The 15,247-nt window shown below is 46.6% G+C and overlaps 3 protein-coding genes across 3 annotated transcripts; 1 reads left to right on the top strand and 2 right to left on the bottom strand.

Moving 5' to 3' along the window:
• Window positions 1-26: 26 nt before the first annotated feature.
• Window positions 27-1,367, bottom strand: LOC136547040 (uncharacterized). The gene has a single exon (XM_066539007.1). It carries the CDS (start codon window positions 1,066-1,068, stop codon window positions 244-246), a length of 825 nt encoding a protein of 274 aa, XP_066395104.1. The 5' UTR covers window positions 1,069-1,367; the 3' UTR covers window positions 27-243.
• A 1,851-nt stretch (window positions 1,368-3,218) lies between these two features.
• LOC136542508 (NADH dehydrogenase [ubiquinone] iron-sulfur protein 4, mitochondrial-like) lies at window positions 3,219-10,276 on the top strand. Its single transcript, XM_066534981.1, has 5 exons — window positions 3,219-3,482; window positions 4,747-4,835; window positions 5,856-5,985; window positions 6,986-7,015; window positions 9,963-10,276. The coding sequence occupies exons 1-5, from the start codon at window positions 3,318-3,320 to the stop codon at window positions 10,020-10,022; spliced, it is 474 nt and encodes a 157-aa protein (XP_066391078.1). The 5' UTR covers window positions 3,219-3,317; the 3' UTR covers window positions 10,023-10,276.
• Window positions 10,277-10,453: 177 nt separating this feature from the next.
• LOC136547039 (uncharacterized) lies at window positions 10,454-11,949 on the bottom strand. Its single transcript, XM_066539006.1, has one exon. The coding sequence runs from the start codon at window positions 11,575-11,577 to the stop codon at window positions 10,612-10,614; it is 966 nt and encodes a 321-aa protein (XP_066395103.1). The 5' UTR covers window positions 11,578-11,949; the 3' UTR covers window positions 10,454-10,611.
• Window positions 11,950-15,247: the final 3,298 nt, after the last annotated feature.

Here is a 15,247-nt window from a genome sequence, read left to right as displayed (position 1 = left end):
TACGAACTTTGCGAGATACCCATGATACAAGTATCAGGAGTTATATCCGAATTATCGATGCTTTATAAACACTTTTGGGGTAGCCACACACAAAAGGGGCTGCTGATGTACATTTTTACAGGCACGAAAAGAGGAGTAAAATCAACTCTAACAAAGGGAGGAAAGATAACCACGAAAATCTGATCTTTCTGGCCACCCAACTACACAAAATTTACAAACTACAGCACAAGACATCCTGCAAAGTTACCCCTTCTTTCGATGTGCATGGCTTCTCGGTGAAATCATCTCCTGAGCGCCGCCAGCGCTGCTGCTCCTCTTGCCGTGCGAAGGAGGCGGCGCCACCGCTATCTTGTCGCCGGCCTTGAAGCCAACGACACCCTTGCGTGGCTTCGTCGCCGTCGTCGCTGGTGATCTCCCGGCGCCCAGGGCTTCCTCCCCGCTCAAGATCGGCAAGAGGTACCACCAAATGGAGGTGCAGCAGATGGCGAACACCCTCCCGAACACCACGAGGCACAGCAGCAGCAGCGTCATGGCCAGCGGCCAGTAATGGCACGGACTCATCATCTTCCTTCCCCACGCCCAGGACCGCCGCACGCCGCCGGCCTTACTCTTCTTCGCCGGCTGCACGGTTGCCTTCGCCTGCACCGCCACGGGGTCTTCCTTGGGGCTGGCAGGCTCCGTGGGCGGCGTGGACGACTGCGAGGCCGGCTTGCCCTGCCTCTTCTTGGCGCCGGCGGCGGCCTGCTGCTCCTCCTCGTGCGGGAGCTTGACGACGATGGGCACCCACCCTTTTTTCTCCGACTGCACGAACCGGACCATGAGATGGTCGGCGTCCACGTCCGAGCCGACGCGCCGCAGGATCTTCTCCCGCTTGGCCTCCAGCTCGGACAGCACGACGGAGAACTTGTCCAGCCCCCGCGACGCGTAGGGGTTGTTGTTCCTCCCCTGCTTCGCCTTGCCTCCCGCCTTCGTCTTCGCCTTGGCGGCCGGCTTCCCGGCGCCGGCCGCGCCCTCCTCCTTGTCGACGTCCTTGAAGCTGCCCGCGCCGCAGAACATCATTTCTCGCATACCGTTTGCGACTTCCCCCCGTGTCGGGGACGACCAAGACTTCTTATAGAGCCTTGGACGTTGGAGCAACACTGCAAGCCTGAGCTGCTTGTGGCTTTTCGTCACGCATCGGCCTCGCCATCCATCCGTGCTGAGTCGTTCGTCCGGTCTCTGGACTCTGGGTGGGACGACCAGGACAAGAGAGGATGGCGCAGCCGCGCAGGGCAGTTCGCGCTTGGTCAAGCGTGGAGGGGCGAAGCAACTATTCAATCCATTTCCCCTGTCTTGTTTGCCACGTTTGACTCGGTGAATAGTCCGTGTTTTCATTACCAAATGCAGGAATTTACCAAGAGCATACCACGCTCGAGCTGACGTACGACGTTTCTTGTGCACTAGCTTGTTGCTAATTTTAATTTGCTACCCGTCCAACTCATCCAACCGATTCGATGCTTCATCACCAAAATACATTACATAGTTAAGGTGAGAATGTGTTATTCTATATGTTTAGTTAAATGCGCTTGTACAGTAATTAAGTCCCTATCTTGCATTTAATTCCATCATCCAAAGTCTAACACACAGCTGAAACGGCCACTACTGCGCGCTGGTTTATTTCACGAGCGGCACGAGAGTTGGGCGTCGTTTTCACGGTCTCCATCGGTGCGTGCCAGTGATTAGTGATTGCACACCTAACTTTCTGTGCAAGATTATGATGTCCTCGTCTGCACTGCATCCCTCGCGATGGGGCTGTTGACCTGCAGCTAGCCAGGTTTGATTGCTGGCCAAGGCGTGGACTCTGTGAAGGAGCCCAGGTTTGTTTATATATGGAGACTGCAATTTAATCATCACGGCTCGTAAAGGTAAACAGATGCGTGCTTGAACTTGAACGGATCAAAGGCTGCGACTCTTCCATGCAGTCTCCCGGTATGTATCATATACTATTACATTTGGCGTCAGGTCAAACGATAACAAGGGGGAGAATAGGCAAACCAGAGTTCCTGAGCTGACATAAGGTAGTTTGGATTTCCGTTGTGGTTAGGTTAACGAATTCTGTCATGTTCTGATTGACCAGTACGTGTATAGGATGAAGATGAGAAATTAGTATATGCTCTGTCTGAAGAAGAACAGTCGGAAACCTAGCACGAAAGCGCGGTCAAGTGTCAGTTACTGAAGAATGATGTGGCGGCTAAGGATCAGCGTGTGCAAGTATGCAACACGTAGAGAAAATTCACTGATTGTCACCATCTGCTTACATCGGCTGTGTCTGTGAGAATCTCAATTATCATGAGGCTGTGCTTCCATTGATTAATGGACTCTGATAGCCGACCGATTGCTACGGACCGATTAGCTTGAGGTTCCTGTTTCTTGCACTTCAGGCTCAGGGTCAGGGCAGCTGATTATTCTAAACCTTCTGGACGGACTGTGTCGTAGTCAGCACTTATTAGGAGTGAAGAGTTGATAGATGCATAATGCAGATAAGCGGCCTGTTCGCTGGTTAGTTTCTGGGCTGGTTTGGGCTGACTGGTGCTGGTTTATTGTGAGAGGAAAACACTGTTGGCTGGCTGGTTTGGGCTGGCTGAAACCAACAAGCGAACAGGGCGAAGTATTCTAAACAGTTTATGTACTGAAGAAAGGTTGCTGTCGCTTTCTTCACGCTTGCTAGTATATATGCCACCATGCAAAGTCTTTCTGCTTGCCTTTGTTTATTTTCTTTTCTTTTCGTTTTTTGATCGACTAGTTCAGACACTGCGTTGCAGCAAAGAATTACAATGCGCAGAAGTATTCTAAACAGTTTATGTACTGAGTTTGGATACATGGAAGTGATCTGTCGAAAATTAATGTCATAATAGTACCACTTTTGCTAGGTGTTCCATCACATATTGTAACAAAAGATGATACTAGTAAAATTTGTATTTTGAAGACTGGGTCACCGAAGCATAATTTATTTGTGACTGAATGGAGTATATACCATGCATTTTTAGTGTCATGCATGATACAATCATACAAACTCTTCCTCGCTGGCCTAATTAGCCAGAGACCGGCCTACAAAAGATCCATTGCTCTTTTTACTGAGAAGAAAGAGAAGCCCATACCTAAAAGGCCTAATGCAGTGTACTGTATGGGCCCAGTACTCGACAATTCTGGGCTGACGTCCCAAGCAGAAGGATGCGCTCCGTCATATTCTCTCGTTCAGCCGCAGATTAGCAGGCCGCCTACGCTCACAAGCTCCTCCTTCTCCGTCAGCCTCCTCTCCGGTGTACGGCTCCGACGAGATGGCCGCCCCGCTCCGGCGGAGCCTCCCCTCCCTTGGCCGCGCACTTCTCACGCCGGCGCCGGCGCGGATGCTCTCCGCGGAGGCCTCCGATGCCCTCGTTGAGATCAAGCCCGGGGAGATCGGGATGGTCTCCGGCATCCCTGAGGAGCACCTCCGCCGTAAGGTAACGCGGTGCATCTCTTCCCTCTCTTGTTTTTAGCTGGGAAATGGTAGCTGGTGTGGATCCATGCGGGCGTCTTGAGAGATGTTCGTTCTGGAGTCAATACGGGGACGCTGGGACTGGATCGTTGTGTCGGTTGTGGTTGGAGTATGGGGTGGGATACAGATGCTAAATCGTTGTTTTGTTTTGTTATCGATTGGTCTGAAGGTCAAGCTGTGAATTAGAAGAATCTGTGTAAGATGTGGGTTTCCCCCATGTCGAGTTGGCGACCCAGTTCGATTCCTCTCCAAGAGGGTCTTCTGTGACAGGAATGGGCACGTTTATGCAATTATGCTTGCTTCTAGAAGTATTTGTGATGAAAATGGCAGGTCTGGGTCAGGAAACTGAGCATCTTCAGAGCCTAGATTATGTTGGGTGGATGTTAGTTGTCTAATTTTCAGCAGGATAGATGCGTGCAGGGTTAGTTACACTTAGATGCAACATATGTGAGCTTTGTGAAATCAATGTTGAGATAAAATATCAGAATCAGATTTGGATCTTATAGGAAGAAGCTTCACCTCATGAACACTATTGTTTGGTGTGCCATTGCCCATTGGTCTATTGTATCTTATAGAAAAGTAGCACTGTTATGTTTGAAGCTTTTAATATATACCACCATTTTTGCTCGATTGGCTTAAATACTAAACTTTCCAATCTTTATTGTTGTATTGTCCCATCACACAAGCTTGAGACCCAGATAACTGAATCAATGGTTCCCATTTCATTGGTCCTATTGTTGGTTCCAAGTAGCTATATGCCCATACTTACTGCGGGTTAAATGTTTGTGCATAACTAAAGCCTAAAGGTTCACAACTTCACATATAGCCAAGTCACTCAAGCGACAAAAGCATGCATGTCCCTGTTCTTTTGCATCCTGTGACATGTGGAGTGCAGGTCGTAGGTCGGCAGTCTAAAACCTCTCACCCACTCCAGAAGGAACTAAATTATCATTTTCCCAGTTTTAATTGGAAAATTATTAGTTAACACTTAACACACTGGACCATACTAAGCATGGATTCCATTTTCCTTTTTTGGTTGAACTGGCAGTATTGTCTGGTTTTATAAGTAGGACACTAACTATGTTTTGAGATGAAGAGGGTCAATTATAACAGATATGTTCACTGCTGATATATTCTGGTTTTTGTTATTGTAATTTATGCATCTCAGCCAATGGGAATGTTTCAGTTTCTTCTTCACAACTGGTCGGCTTATCCTTGTGAATTGTCAGGTTTTAATTTATTCACCAGCTAGGACTGCATCCCAGCAAGGTTCAGGCAAAGTCGGGAGGTGGAAAATTAACTTTTTGTCAACCCAAAAGTATGCTTCCTGTTCTGCTTTTTTATCCTATTTTGCCTCCCTGAATCTTATCCCTAAGGCTTTGTTGCTGTCAGATTGGCTACCTTAATAGATTTATCTTACAGTTACATGTTACCAACTTCCAATTGTTGATGCACTGCTGAAGTGCCTTTCTCCAATCACTTAATGTCACTACAAAATTACATGGTCTTAAGATGGAATGGGAGTATATACCCAGAGATTAATACTTGAGTATGCATTGCGATTTTCAATGCTTTTGTAGAGTCTTAGCTTTCTCTTAAACTCTCCTATTATTCTTATTTGTTACTGGAACTTCAGTAACATCATACAATTTAGATCTGCCAATACTCGTATTGTTTATTATTGTTTTTTTTTTTTGGGGGGGGGGGGGGGGGGGGGGGGGTTGGGTGGGGTTTAAGTGCCATAATTTTGGTTTGGTTTGCACTACTCACACCCTTGGAAACTGCATTATGACTTTACCATCCGTCTGATGTAATGATGGGTTCTTCTGTTGTGTAGCAGCTTGTTGTAGGGTTATAATTCTATAAAATGGTGTGAATGCAAAATGCCCCTTGGCCAGTACACCAGATGCTGGACCAGTGTGGTCATTTCTCCTTATTTTCATTTTTTGGACGTAGACCATATGTCATGCATGTTTGTATGGGGTTCTCAGATTGCATCAGAGCTTATTAAATTATTTGACTGCAAATGAAGTAAGTAATTAGACAACTGCTGCAGTTTGTTTTATCGTTTTCTCGTAAATAAAGGCCTGATTGGTTTGCTTCCAAAATTTGCCATGCCAAAGATTTGGCAAACCATGATTTTGGCTAGTATTTGGTTTTCTACCAAAACTTGTCAAACTCTCACATTTGGCTTGCCAAATCTATGGCAATTTTTTTGCCCAACTTTTAGCTTGCCAATTCTTTGGCATGGCAAATTTTGGAAGCCAACCAAGCAGGCCCTAAATCCCCCCTCCCCGACATCCTCTGACAAATTGGTTGTCATTTGAATCCATGCTAGGTGGGAGAACCCGTTGATGGGATGGACATCTACTGGGGACCCATATGCTAATGTCGGTGAAGCAGGACTTACGTTCGACAGTGCGGAGTCAGCAAAGGCGTTTGCTGAAAAACATGGATGGAATTATGTGGTGGGTTTCATTTTTTCCATGTAGATATCACACGAAAATTAGATGCTCTATTTGCAATTGCTACTTCAGGCCTATTTGGAAAGATTGAAGCAAGCTTGAATGGCACTCTTTTTAACATGTGGCTGGGGTCTTTTTACTCCTCCTTTTATCTTTATAAAGTTAATTTTTGAGGAAGCAATTATAGGGTATTGATGCTTAGTTGTCTAACACAGCAGTGATGGTAGACAAACTAGATCTGTTTGTGGTTCATCTATTGAGGTAGAAATGAACATAGACTTCAAGATGCGCACTATATATAGTTTTTTTTCAGTTATAATGAGTTTTTTTAGTAATGTTAATTTCCAAATAATAGTTATTGCTCTACTGTCACATACTAGTCCCTCGATAGCATTTTCATACTGATTTTTGTCAACTAGTGGAAAACATGAGGTTGATGACAATATCTAGTGTGAGGGTGTAGTGCTCTACTTTGTCTAAAATGTCTTACTACCTACTTTTTTTCTCAAGCTAATCGTGAAATGCTTTTCGATGCAAATTATTTGCTTCCAGTTTGTACTTGTGCTGCTTGCTTTAAGTTCTATCTTTTCAAGTTGCAACCACTATAACTTCGTTTGATGTAGTATTGCACTATACCTGGTGGTAGTGTTAGAAGTACCCTTATGTATATGTTACTAGAGTTCTTTCTGTGTACTCCTATCTATTGTGGTATTGCCCCTATGGGGCTATTATTCAACACAAGTGCTATACTGCTATTGATAACCGGTAGATCACTCTACAAAACCTACTGTTGATTTCCAATTCTACTGGCGCTTGTAGCTTTCTTGTTGAATGCATATAGTGTTTCGTTTTATTTCTGAACTAAATTGAAGCCATATTTTCATTGTATTTTTTTCTAGATATATTCTTTTGGGCTACTGTTGAAGTATCCAATGATTTGAAATGAGCCTCTAAGGTTTCTTAAAAATGCAGGACTATACTTACATTGCCTCTTTTTTTGTAGGTTCGGAAACGCCATACACCTCTTCTGAAGGTATGTATGTCTCCCTACATATCCTTGTTGACTTGTTAATGCTTTTCTTTTACCATGTATTTAGATCCTACAAAGTTGTCTTGTCATCTTCTTGCAAAGTTTATCTTATACAGCTGTATATTGTCAACAGTGCATCTGTTTCTTTTCCCAGTGCAGTACAAACCCTCACAGCTATATATTCTATCTGAATTACAAATGCCATTGTGGCGGTAGAATATACTATTTCCTCAGTGTATGTGTTGTGTGCATGTTTTAGTGCAATGCCAAGTCATAGGAAGTAATTTAAGTTTCAAGTAAGAACTGTGAAGTGAAAGACACTTGTTAGGGACAAGATCCATAAAGTTTTTCCAGATATATTAATGATGCTTTAATGAAATGGTATGCAATCTTGTTTCCAAGATATATTCTCTTTCCACATGACACCTTGCTGCAAATGTATTCTTTGTATATATGTAATATGCAAGATAGTGAACCATTGAGTGCTGGAAGCCTGGAACATCTGAGATCCAAGTTTCTGTTCTATAGATGAATACTTAATTTGCATGGGTGGACTGTACGGTGAAAAATCAGTCAGATTATGAAAATTCAGCTGCAAAATATTGACAAAATTTTAGTCTTTCTTCATACAAGATTTCTACCTTAGAAGTATCTTTTTGGTTTAGAAGCCTTTTTTGAACTCTATTTATTGCAATCTATCTACTACACATCTTATTACCTGAACTAAATTTAAAAGCATTTCACAAGTAAACGGCCTTATTTTTCTGTGTGCAACTTGGCATGTCTCAGCATGTTTGTACATGATAAATACAATAGTATCCATCTTTGACATAAACATATTAAATGCTACAGTGTACCTTAGTGCTGATTGTGTGGATAAAGATTATGCGATGCTTGTATAATGTGTGGCAGAGGCAGTGTGAGGGGGGTGGTGTTCAACCTAGTGAGGGAGTTGTGCTGTGGATTATTAAGACGACGGTTCGAATAGTAGAGGAGGTAGGAGTTCGGGTCTGACTTGTGTGGGTGCTTGTGTGTGCGTGAGCTCATTCTGGTTGAGGTGGGGATTACCTTACCTTGGGGTGAGGGAGGGATTGACCATCATGGGTAACACCAGCATGGAGAAGGGCAGAAGGGAGGAAAAGGAATTGTAAAGGTTGGATTGCGAGCAAATGCGCTCACAGCGCAGTGGTGGCTCCTCGCGTTGTGGAGGCCACCTGTCGAGTTCGATTCCCAGTCTTGGGATCAGCTGGGTGTTGCACCGGGGATTTTACCCTGAGGGAACTGAGCGTGTGTGTCAGTAGGGTGTGCGTGCGTGTGCTCGTTAGATGTGTTTTGAGATTTCTCGGGCAGTCTCACCTATATTTGAGCGTGCGGTCAGTATAGTTGTCCATATGAGTCTTACATGATATGCCAGTGCTCCTGGTCTAGTTAAAAAAAAGAGGTTTGATTGAAAGGAAAGAGGTAATGGGCACTTGAAATGGGTAACCTGCTGCTGATGGTAGCATTTGTCCGATTTCTTGATGTTCACATGTTGCATGGCCACTGTATGTCCCCTTTTAAGAAAGTTGTTCGAGTCCTTCAACATTTTTTTTATAACTGAGAAGTCAGAGGTTGGGAAGAAAAAGCCAAATTTGGCGTTAATGCTGTAGATACGATGAATATGAATGTGTGAACTATGGAACAGTTGGCGGAGTTTTACCATCCTGGTTGACTCTTGAACCCTATCTTTCGTTAGCGGGATGTGGATAAGGACAGGCTGCTAGGTGCTAGCTGCCATATACTTCGTAGGTTGAATCGATGTTTCTGTTGATGCAATGTGACTGCTGTTTTGGCAGTTTTCTCACGGTGCATGCATTCTTACATGTAAGACATATACCTGCAAAGAATTAGGTTTGTTATCCCTGAGACCAGCGATTTTGCTTTAGCATTTGAGGTATGTGTTGTTCACTACTCCCTCCGTTCCTTAATATAAGCCATATAGATTTTTAAAGAAAATTCCAAAATATAGGTACGTATCAGCTCCCACGCCAATTAGTTTGGAAACCTTCCCACCGTACATAGCACATGCCCCAACCAATCCCTTAGATTTAGGAAGCAATCTGATTGGGAGAGAGAAGATGGCCTGATTTTCCTCTTTTTCCTCGGTCTCACATCCTTCCCCAAGCCGTGCGTTAATATTGGTGCTAAAAACTATATGGCTTATATTAAGGAACGGAGGGAGTATTATGTTATGCCAGAATTAGAATTACAAGCAGCAAGTGCATTACTACATCAAAACACAATTATTTGATAAACAGTAAGGAACAGATACGGGCATACAGGTGATATAGTATCGAAGTTAAAAATTTGCATGCTTGTGGAATGTTCTGAAAGCTAAACAGTAAGGCCAATAATCCACCTCCTTATCCTTAGCTATTTCTGTACTTGCCTGGCACTGTACAAGTCTGATCCAATTATTTGATGCATCGTGCATGCTATTGGGTTGTAGTGACCGTCCGGGTACAGGTCCAGCCAGGCGATGGAACTGGCTCATTACCGGTAGTCTTTGCTTGACTGGACTTTAGCTTTTGGTACGGCTGCCAGGACCGAGCTGTACTTTACCTTAATGTTATAGAAGCAATTGCTAGTTTAAAGCAATACAGTTGCTGCCATAAGCTTGCTTTGGGACATTTCAAAGTAGTGTATCTATTTATATTGCATGAACTTCAGAAATGATTTACCTTTCTGTCGCTATGCTTCATTCGAAGGTGATAACTTGCATTACTGTCTAGCCAATTGCATCATTTGGTGTCTGTCACATGTGAGATATGGCTCACATATGCCATGTTTTGTGCTAATAGAATAATTGTGTTTATGTTTGAATTGATATTTTTCGTTCTGATCACTGATCGGTGTTGCTGAAAATACATAGGCTTGGTTGTGATAACCGGATTGTTTTTTAACCATGCAGCCTAAGGCTTACGCTGAGAACTTCAAGTGGAGAGGCCCCCCGAAGGCGGAGCAAGCATGAGCCCAAGAGCTCTAGTCTGTGAGCCTGACATTGGGACCATGTTGTTTTCCTCCTGGACCGCCTTTGCTTTCAACGGTGTCCGTTGTGAAAGTACGAGCTAGAATATGCATCTATCAAACTTGTAATAGGCATGATCTGCAATCAAACAAAATAGTATCCTTCCAAAACGTTTGATCGTGGATGGCATTGTTGTATTTCAATCCTGTGTGCTTGCTTGGCTGGTATCTGAAAAATCATGCCATTTCTGAGTTGAATGATGATGCCTACTTGCTTTTGGCTATATCACACATGAGCTGCCAGTCTGCTACGTACGCACGACCACTCTTGCATGTCCGTGTGTTCATGGGCAACCCATAGTTATGAAATGAGAAAAATCAGGTAGTAGGTCAGTTTCATGAAAGTACAGGTTATATTTCCTTTGCATTCTCCAGTCGACATCTTATATTTACTCCAGATTTCGGAACTGGGTCTACATCCTATGGACTTCGCGAAAGAGGAAACTGATCGGTTCTAAACATGCAGCTAGCAGCTTAGCCTATGCACTTGGTTTCATTGCAGTGTACACAGGATGCAGCTCAAGCAAGCTTCCCTAACTCTCTCTAATCTCCTCGGAGCTGTGGCCAACGGATGCGTCGGCGTCGGCGGTACGGAACCTCCAGGTGAAGAGGTAGTCTCTGGACTCGCAGTGCAGCCGGCTGACGTCGCAGGGTACAGCGATGGAGGTGAGCTTCCCGTCGTCCTCCCACTCGATCTTTGCCGTGCATGTGAACGCCCCGTACGTCTCCGGCAGGGAGGACTGGTCGGCTACCACCAGCGCCACCTCCCCGCTGATCCTCCTCGACGTGGCAGCCAAGGCGTCGAGCCACGGGCACTCGGGCTGCCCCACCATCTCCTTGTACGCGTCGTTCACGAGCCGGACGCGGTTGTTGGAGTCGGAGACCACCGCCGGGAGCGCGTCGACCTCCAGCTCCACCTCCACCTGAACCGCCGTCTTCGAGACGGCGTCGGTGCAGGTCGCGCCGGTGCGGTGGATGCACCCGACGTGGATGGCAGAGCACACGGGGCGCACCGCCCGCGGCGAGATGACCTTGGGCTCCAGCAGCTTCCGCAGCAGGTCGCGCTCCACGGGGACGTCCCTCCCCTCCGCCGCCACCTTTGCGAGGTCGTCGGCGCCCGCACTCGCCGGCGGGAGCGACGGCGGAGGGAGGCGCGCACTGACCGGGACGTCCGCGGACGCATGCGCGCCCGTGGCCGCCGCGCACCGGAGAGGCGGGTACGGCGTCGCAGCTCTCTTCCGCTTGGCGGGCGACTGCGCGCCAGAGCCCGACTTGGGCGGCGACACCGGCACGACGGTGGGGCGGCCGCGTTTCCGCGCGCGGCACGGCCTGCTCTGCAGATGGCACAGCACGCGGTTGGCGGCCACGACGCCCTCGGCCGCGGCCTGCGCCACCGGCGACGCCGCCGCCGCCAGTGTGGGCTTGGGCGCGATGGGCCGGAACCGCGCCAGGATCTCGTTGGCCTTGATGGCCGTGTCCGCCGGCTGCACCATGGCCATGGCGAGGCGCGCTGCCGGTGCCGGCGGACTCGCGAGCTGAGGCTCGGGGGCCAGTGGTCAGTGGAGTCGATCGCTCTGGGGCGGAGACGACGACGGAGAGCACGGCGTTGGGGGCCCGGACGGGGCACGGGCAGGCGCGGCTTAAGAAGGACGGGGCGGCCAATCGGACGCGCGCAGAGGGAGGGGCACGTGGGAGAGCGCGGCGGGGTACGTGGGCGACCGGCGGGGACGCTGCCGACACGTAGGCGGAGCCGAGTCGCGGGGCGCGTGCTTTGGAGAGGAAGGGCGGGTTGGGTGGATTCCAGTGGGAGAGACCCTGGGACGAGGGCGAGGGGGCCGCACTGCATGCGGTCGCTTGGCCGCTTCGGCTTGCGTTGCCCCTCGATCGCCTTCGCCATGCCGCGCTGCCTCGGGCGCCTCGTCCTCGTTCCCCGCGGCGCGTTCCGCTGGCTGGGACGCGCGCGCGGGCACTGGCTGGCTTGCTGCCGTGCGGGCCATTCATGGGGCGTGGCGAGTGGGCGTTGCTAGGTTTCATTGGCCAGTATTGCGGCATTGCCCACCAACCAGCGGCGTATATACTCATACACAAGCAAGTGTAAGCACTTTACTCTCTTGTGTTTTTGAGAACTTCCACCGGATTGTTAACCACAAACATGATTACATGAACATGCTTGCACTACGTTAACGTGTCTGCACGTGCTGTTGCCCGTTGGTCACCGCTCGTATAAACTTGAGAGAAATCTGTTACATCTAGCTGCAATGACAAATGCGTCATCTCGTCGATGAATTAGGGTCTCTTTGGCACGGTTTATATCGGTTTCGGCTTCATCTATTTTATGTAAATTGAGGCACTGTAGCGTGAAGCTGTTTTTGTAAGCCGGGGTTAAAATGAACTAGAAGCTGAAAAAAGCTAGTTTTTCTGGCTTCATCGGCTTTGACTTCACCGGTGAAGCCGTTTTGGATGAATCATGTCAAAGAGAGCTTTAAACGTTGGTGACGAACAGTCTTTGAGCTGTTGAGCACGTGGCGTGCAACAGGGTGAGAGATAATAGCCAGACTTGGATGGGACGGGACGCTTGCGTACGTCGTCCAATGCATGCGTCTTCCGTTCCGTACTCTAGTGAAAGCCTCGTTTAGATTGAAGTTAAGGCCCGTTTAGTTTCAAGCCAAAAACAAAAAAATTTCAAGATTTCCCGTCACATCAAATCTTGCGGCACATGTATGAAGTATTAAATGTAGACGAAAAAAAAACTAATTACATAGTTAGCCGAGAAATCGTGAGACGAATCTTTTAAGCCTAAATAGTCCATAATTAGACAATTTTTGCCAAATAAAAACGAAAGTGCTACAGTAGTCAAAAGCCAAAATTTTTTTGAACTAAACGGGGCCTTAGTAATCAGTATTTAATATTGTAGCATTTTCGTTTGTATTTGATAATTATTGTCCAATTATGATCTAACTGGGCTCAAAAGATTCGTCTCTTAATTTACAATCAAACTGTAATTAGTTATTTTTTATCTACATTTAATACTCCATGCATGTGTCCAAAGATTTGATATGACGAAGAGAGTGAAAAAATTTGCAATCTAAACAAGGCCCAAGCTTAAATTTACTGTGTTTAATTTCTCAGGAATCGGGCGTACTACCTATCCTAACTTTTCAGTCGAAATCTACAGATATAAATAAGCCAGTACTGTACCATACACGATACGTACTCCCTCAGTCCTGAATAACCATCGCCCGTTTGTGTGCGTGGCACAAGTTTAACTGGATCGGTAGAAAATACGTATAACATTTATATTTTTAAATAAATTTATTAAAAAACTAGATTCAGAGATCATTTCAAGGATACTAATTATGTACCATAAATATTAATATTTTTAATATATATTTAGTCAAAATTATTTCTCGGAAAAAAAACCACAAATATTTAGGGACAAGTATTATTACTATTGGCGTAAAAAAACCGGTCACCGTTAGCTAGTCACCCTTTCTGGGGCCCGTTTGGTTATCCCTACTAAAATTTAGCTACTAAATTTTAGTTACTTTAGCTACTAAGGGCCGGTTTAGTTTTCTATTTTTGTTCAAAACTTTTGCTGTTTTATTCTATTTTTTAGCAAAATGGATCTAACCACTATAGGCAAAAACAAGAAAACTTGAGCTATAAAACTTTTGGCATTTGAGACCTAAGAGGTCAAAAACTAGGCAAAAAAACATCTTGAAGGTGTGTGCTGTGTCTACATAACTAAAGTTTTATCGTACATCTAAACACCGAATATCAAAAATTTAAATGGCAAAAATTTTAGAGCAAAAATCAGCGACAAAAGTTTTGCCATTCCAAAGCGACCACGGGCCTAGCTTTTTGGTAGCCAGCCGCACGAGACCAACCGGGCCGGGGCGCGTCGCCTCGTCGTCTCTCCGTCTCCCCGCCCGGGAACCGAGAGCTAGCCTGCCTTTTGGATGCTAGTAATCGTTTTCTGCTGCATGCGCGGCATGCGCTGCGCGCCGTGGCGAGCGGACAGGAAGGGGGCGCGACGAGTGGCCGCGCTGCCATTGGCGGGCGCGGGTGCGTGGTCGACGCATGCCGCGCGCGCAGGCGCTCCCTGCCCCGGCGAGTGGGGGCGGCCGGCCCGAGCGGGGCGGGGTCAGGGGTCAGGGGTCTCAGAGAGAGGACCCGGCGCGCGTCGCGAGGGCTGCGACGACGCCAGACCGCCGGACACGCCTGTGCTGGAGCTAGCAATGCAGTAGTCATGGTCATACTTATCAGCTATGATATAGCGTCTCTCACAACAAAACAACGTTAGCCGATTTATAAGCCATAAAAACGATGAAGCGAACATGTGATGATCCGGTGCTTCTGCCGCCTGTGCGCGCTGCGCTACAGCTGTTGGCGAGGAGCCATGCTACAGTTAATGCGAGCCTTTGCTGCTGCAGTTCGTTCATGCTTTATTGGCACCAGTGACCGACACTGGATGTTTTGTTTTGTAGACGATCTTTCCGTAACGACGTGTTTGTAGTATATATACAGTATAGCTGTATAGGAGTATACTCCACATGGACTTGGATCACTTTTTTCTCTTGAGAAAAACGGTTTTTTCTAGCTGTGACTTTGTGGGAACCATTCGCTGCGTCTCGATTCAACCGTGACTCTGTGACTGACTAATTTCTGCTGCTTAGCTCAAGAAGAAAACAAAGGTCACCGCATTTGGGCCCTATAAGTACAAAGCGACAGCGAAACTGCGGAAATCGAGCTCGTCCCCTCGAGGGCAAAATGGACTGGGCCTAATCCGGCCTAATACTTAGTTTTGGGTCTTTGTGGCTTCACGAAAAAGCCCAAACCCCGATCCGATCCTCGTCGCGCGAACCGACTTCCCTAAACAACGGCGTTGTTGCTGCAAAACCATACGACGTGTTCTCCCTCGATCGCTACTCAAATTCTATTTGATTAGGATTAAGAGAGATTTTTTTCGCAAAAAAAGGATTAAGAGAGATTTACTACTAGCACTTCTAATTCTATTAGGATTGCGTATGTAATTCTACTCGTAGAGTGCTTTAGAGGGGACTCATGTATAAATAAAAGGTGGAAGTCATAAATATCAACTAAACTAATACGGTCTCATGCAAGACTCGTGAGAGTAATTAGCAATAAAAAAGATTACAGAGTAGCTAC

The sequence above is a fragment of the Miscanthus floridulus genome, chromosome 3 (genome assembly GCF_019320115.1).
Source record: "Miscanthus floridulus cultivar M001 chromosome 3, ASM1932011v1, whole genome shotgun sequence".
Lineage (NCBI taxonomy): Eukaryota > Viridiplantae > Streptophyta > Magnoliopsida > Poales > Poaceae > Miscanthus > Miscanthus floridulus.
This window is presented reverse-complemented; position numbering and strand designations above follow the sequence as displayed.

What these genes read in the sequence shown, in the direction of transcription:
- LOC136547040 (XM_066539007.1), bottom strand. Translation starts at nt 1,068, where the DNA reads ATGCGAGAAATGATGTTCTGCGGCGCGGGCAGCTTCAAGGACGTCGAC.
- LOC136542508 (XM_066534981.1), top strand. Translation starts at nt 3,318, where the DNA reads ATGGCCGCCCCGCTCCGGCGGAGCCTCCCCTCCCTTGGCCGCGCACTT. An exon ending in AGGAGCACCTCCGCCGTAAG is followed by an intron (nt 3,483 to 4,746) that starts GTAACGCGGTGC and finishes GTGAATTGTCAG; the next exon opens with GTTTTAATTTATTCACCAGC. An exon ending in AACTTTTTGTCAACCCAAAA is followed by an intron (nt 4,836 to 5,855) that starts GTATGCTTCCTG and finishes AATCCATGCTAG; the next exon opens with GTGGGAGAACCCGTTGATGG.
- LOC136547039 (XM_066539006.1), bottom strand. Translation starts at nt 11,577, where the DNA reads ATGGCCATGGTGCAGCCGGCGGACACGGCCATCAAGGCCAACGAGATC.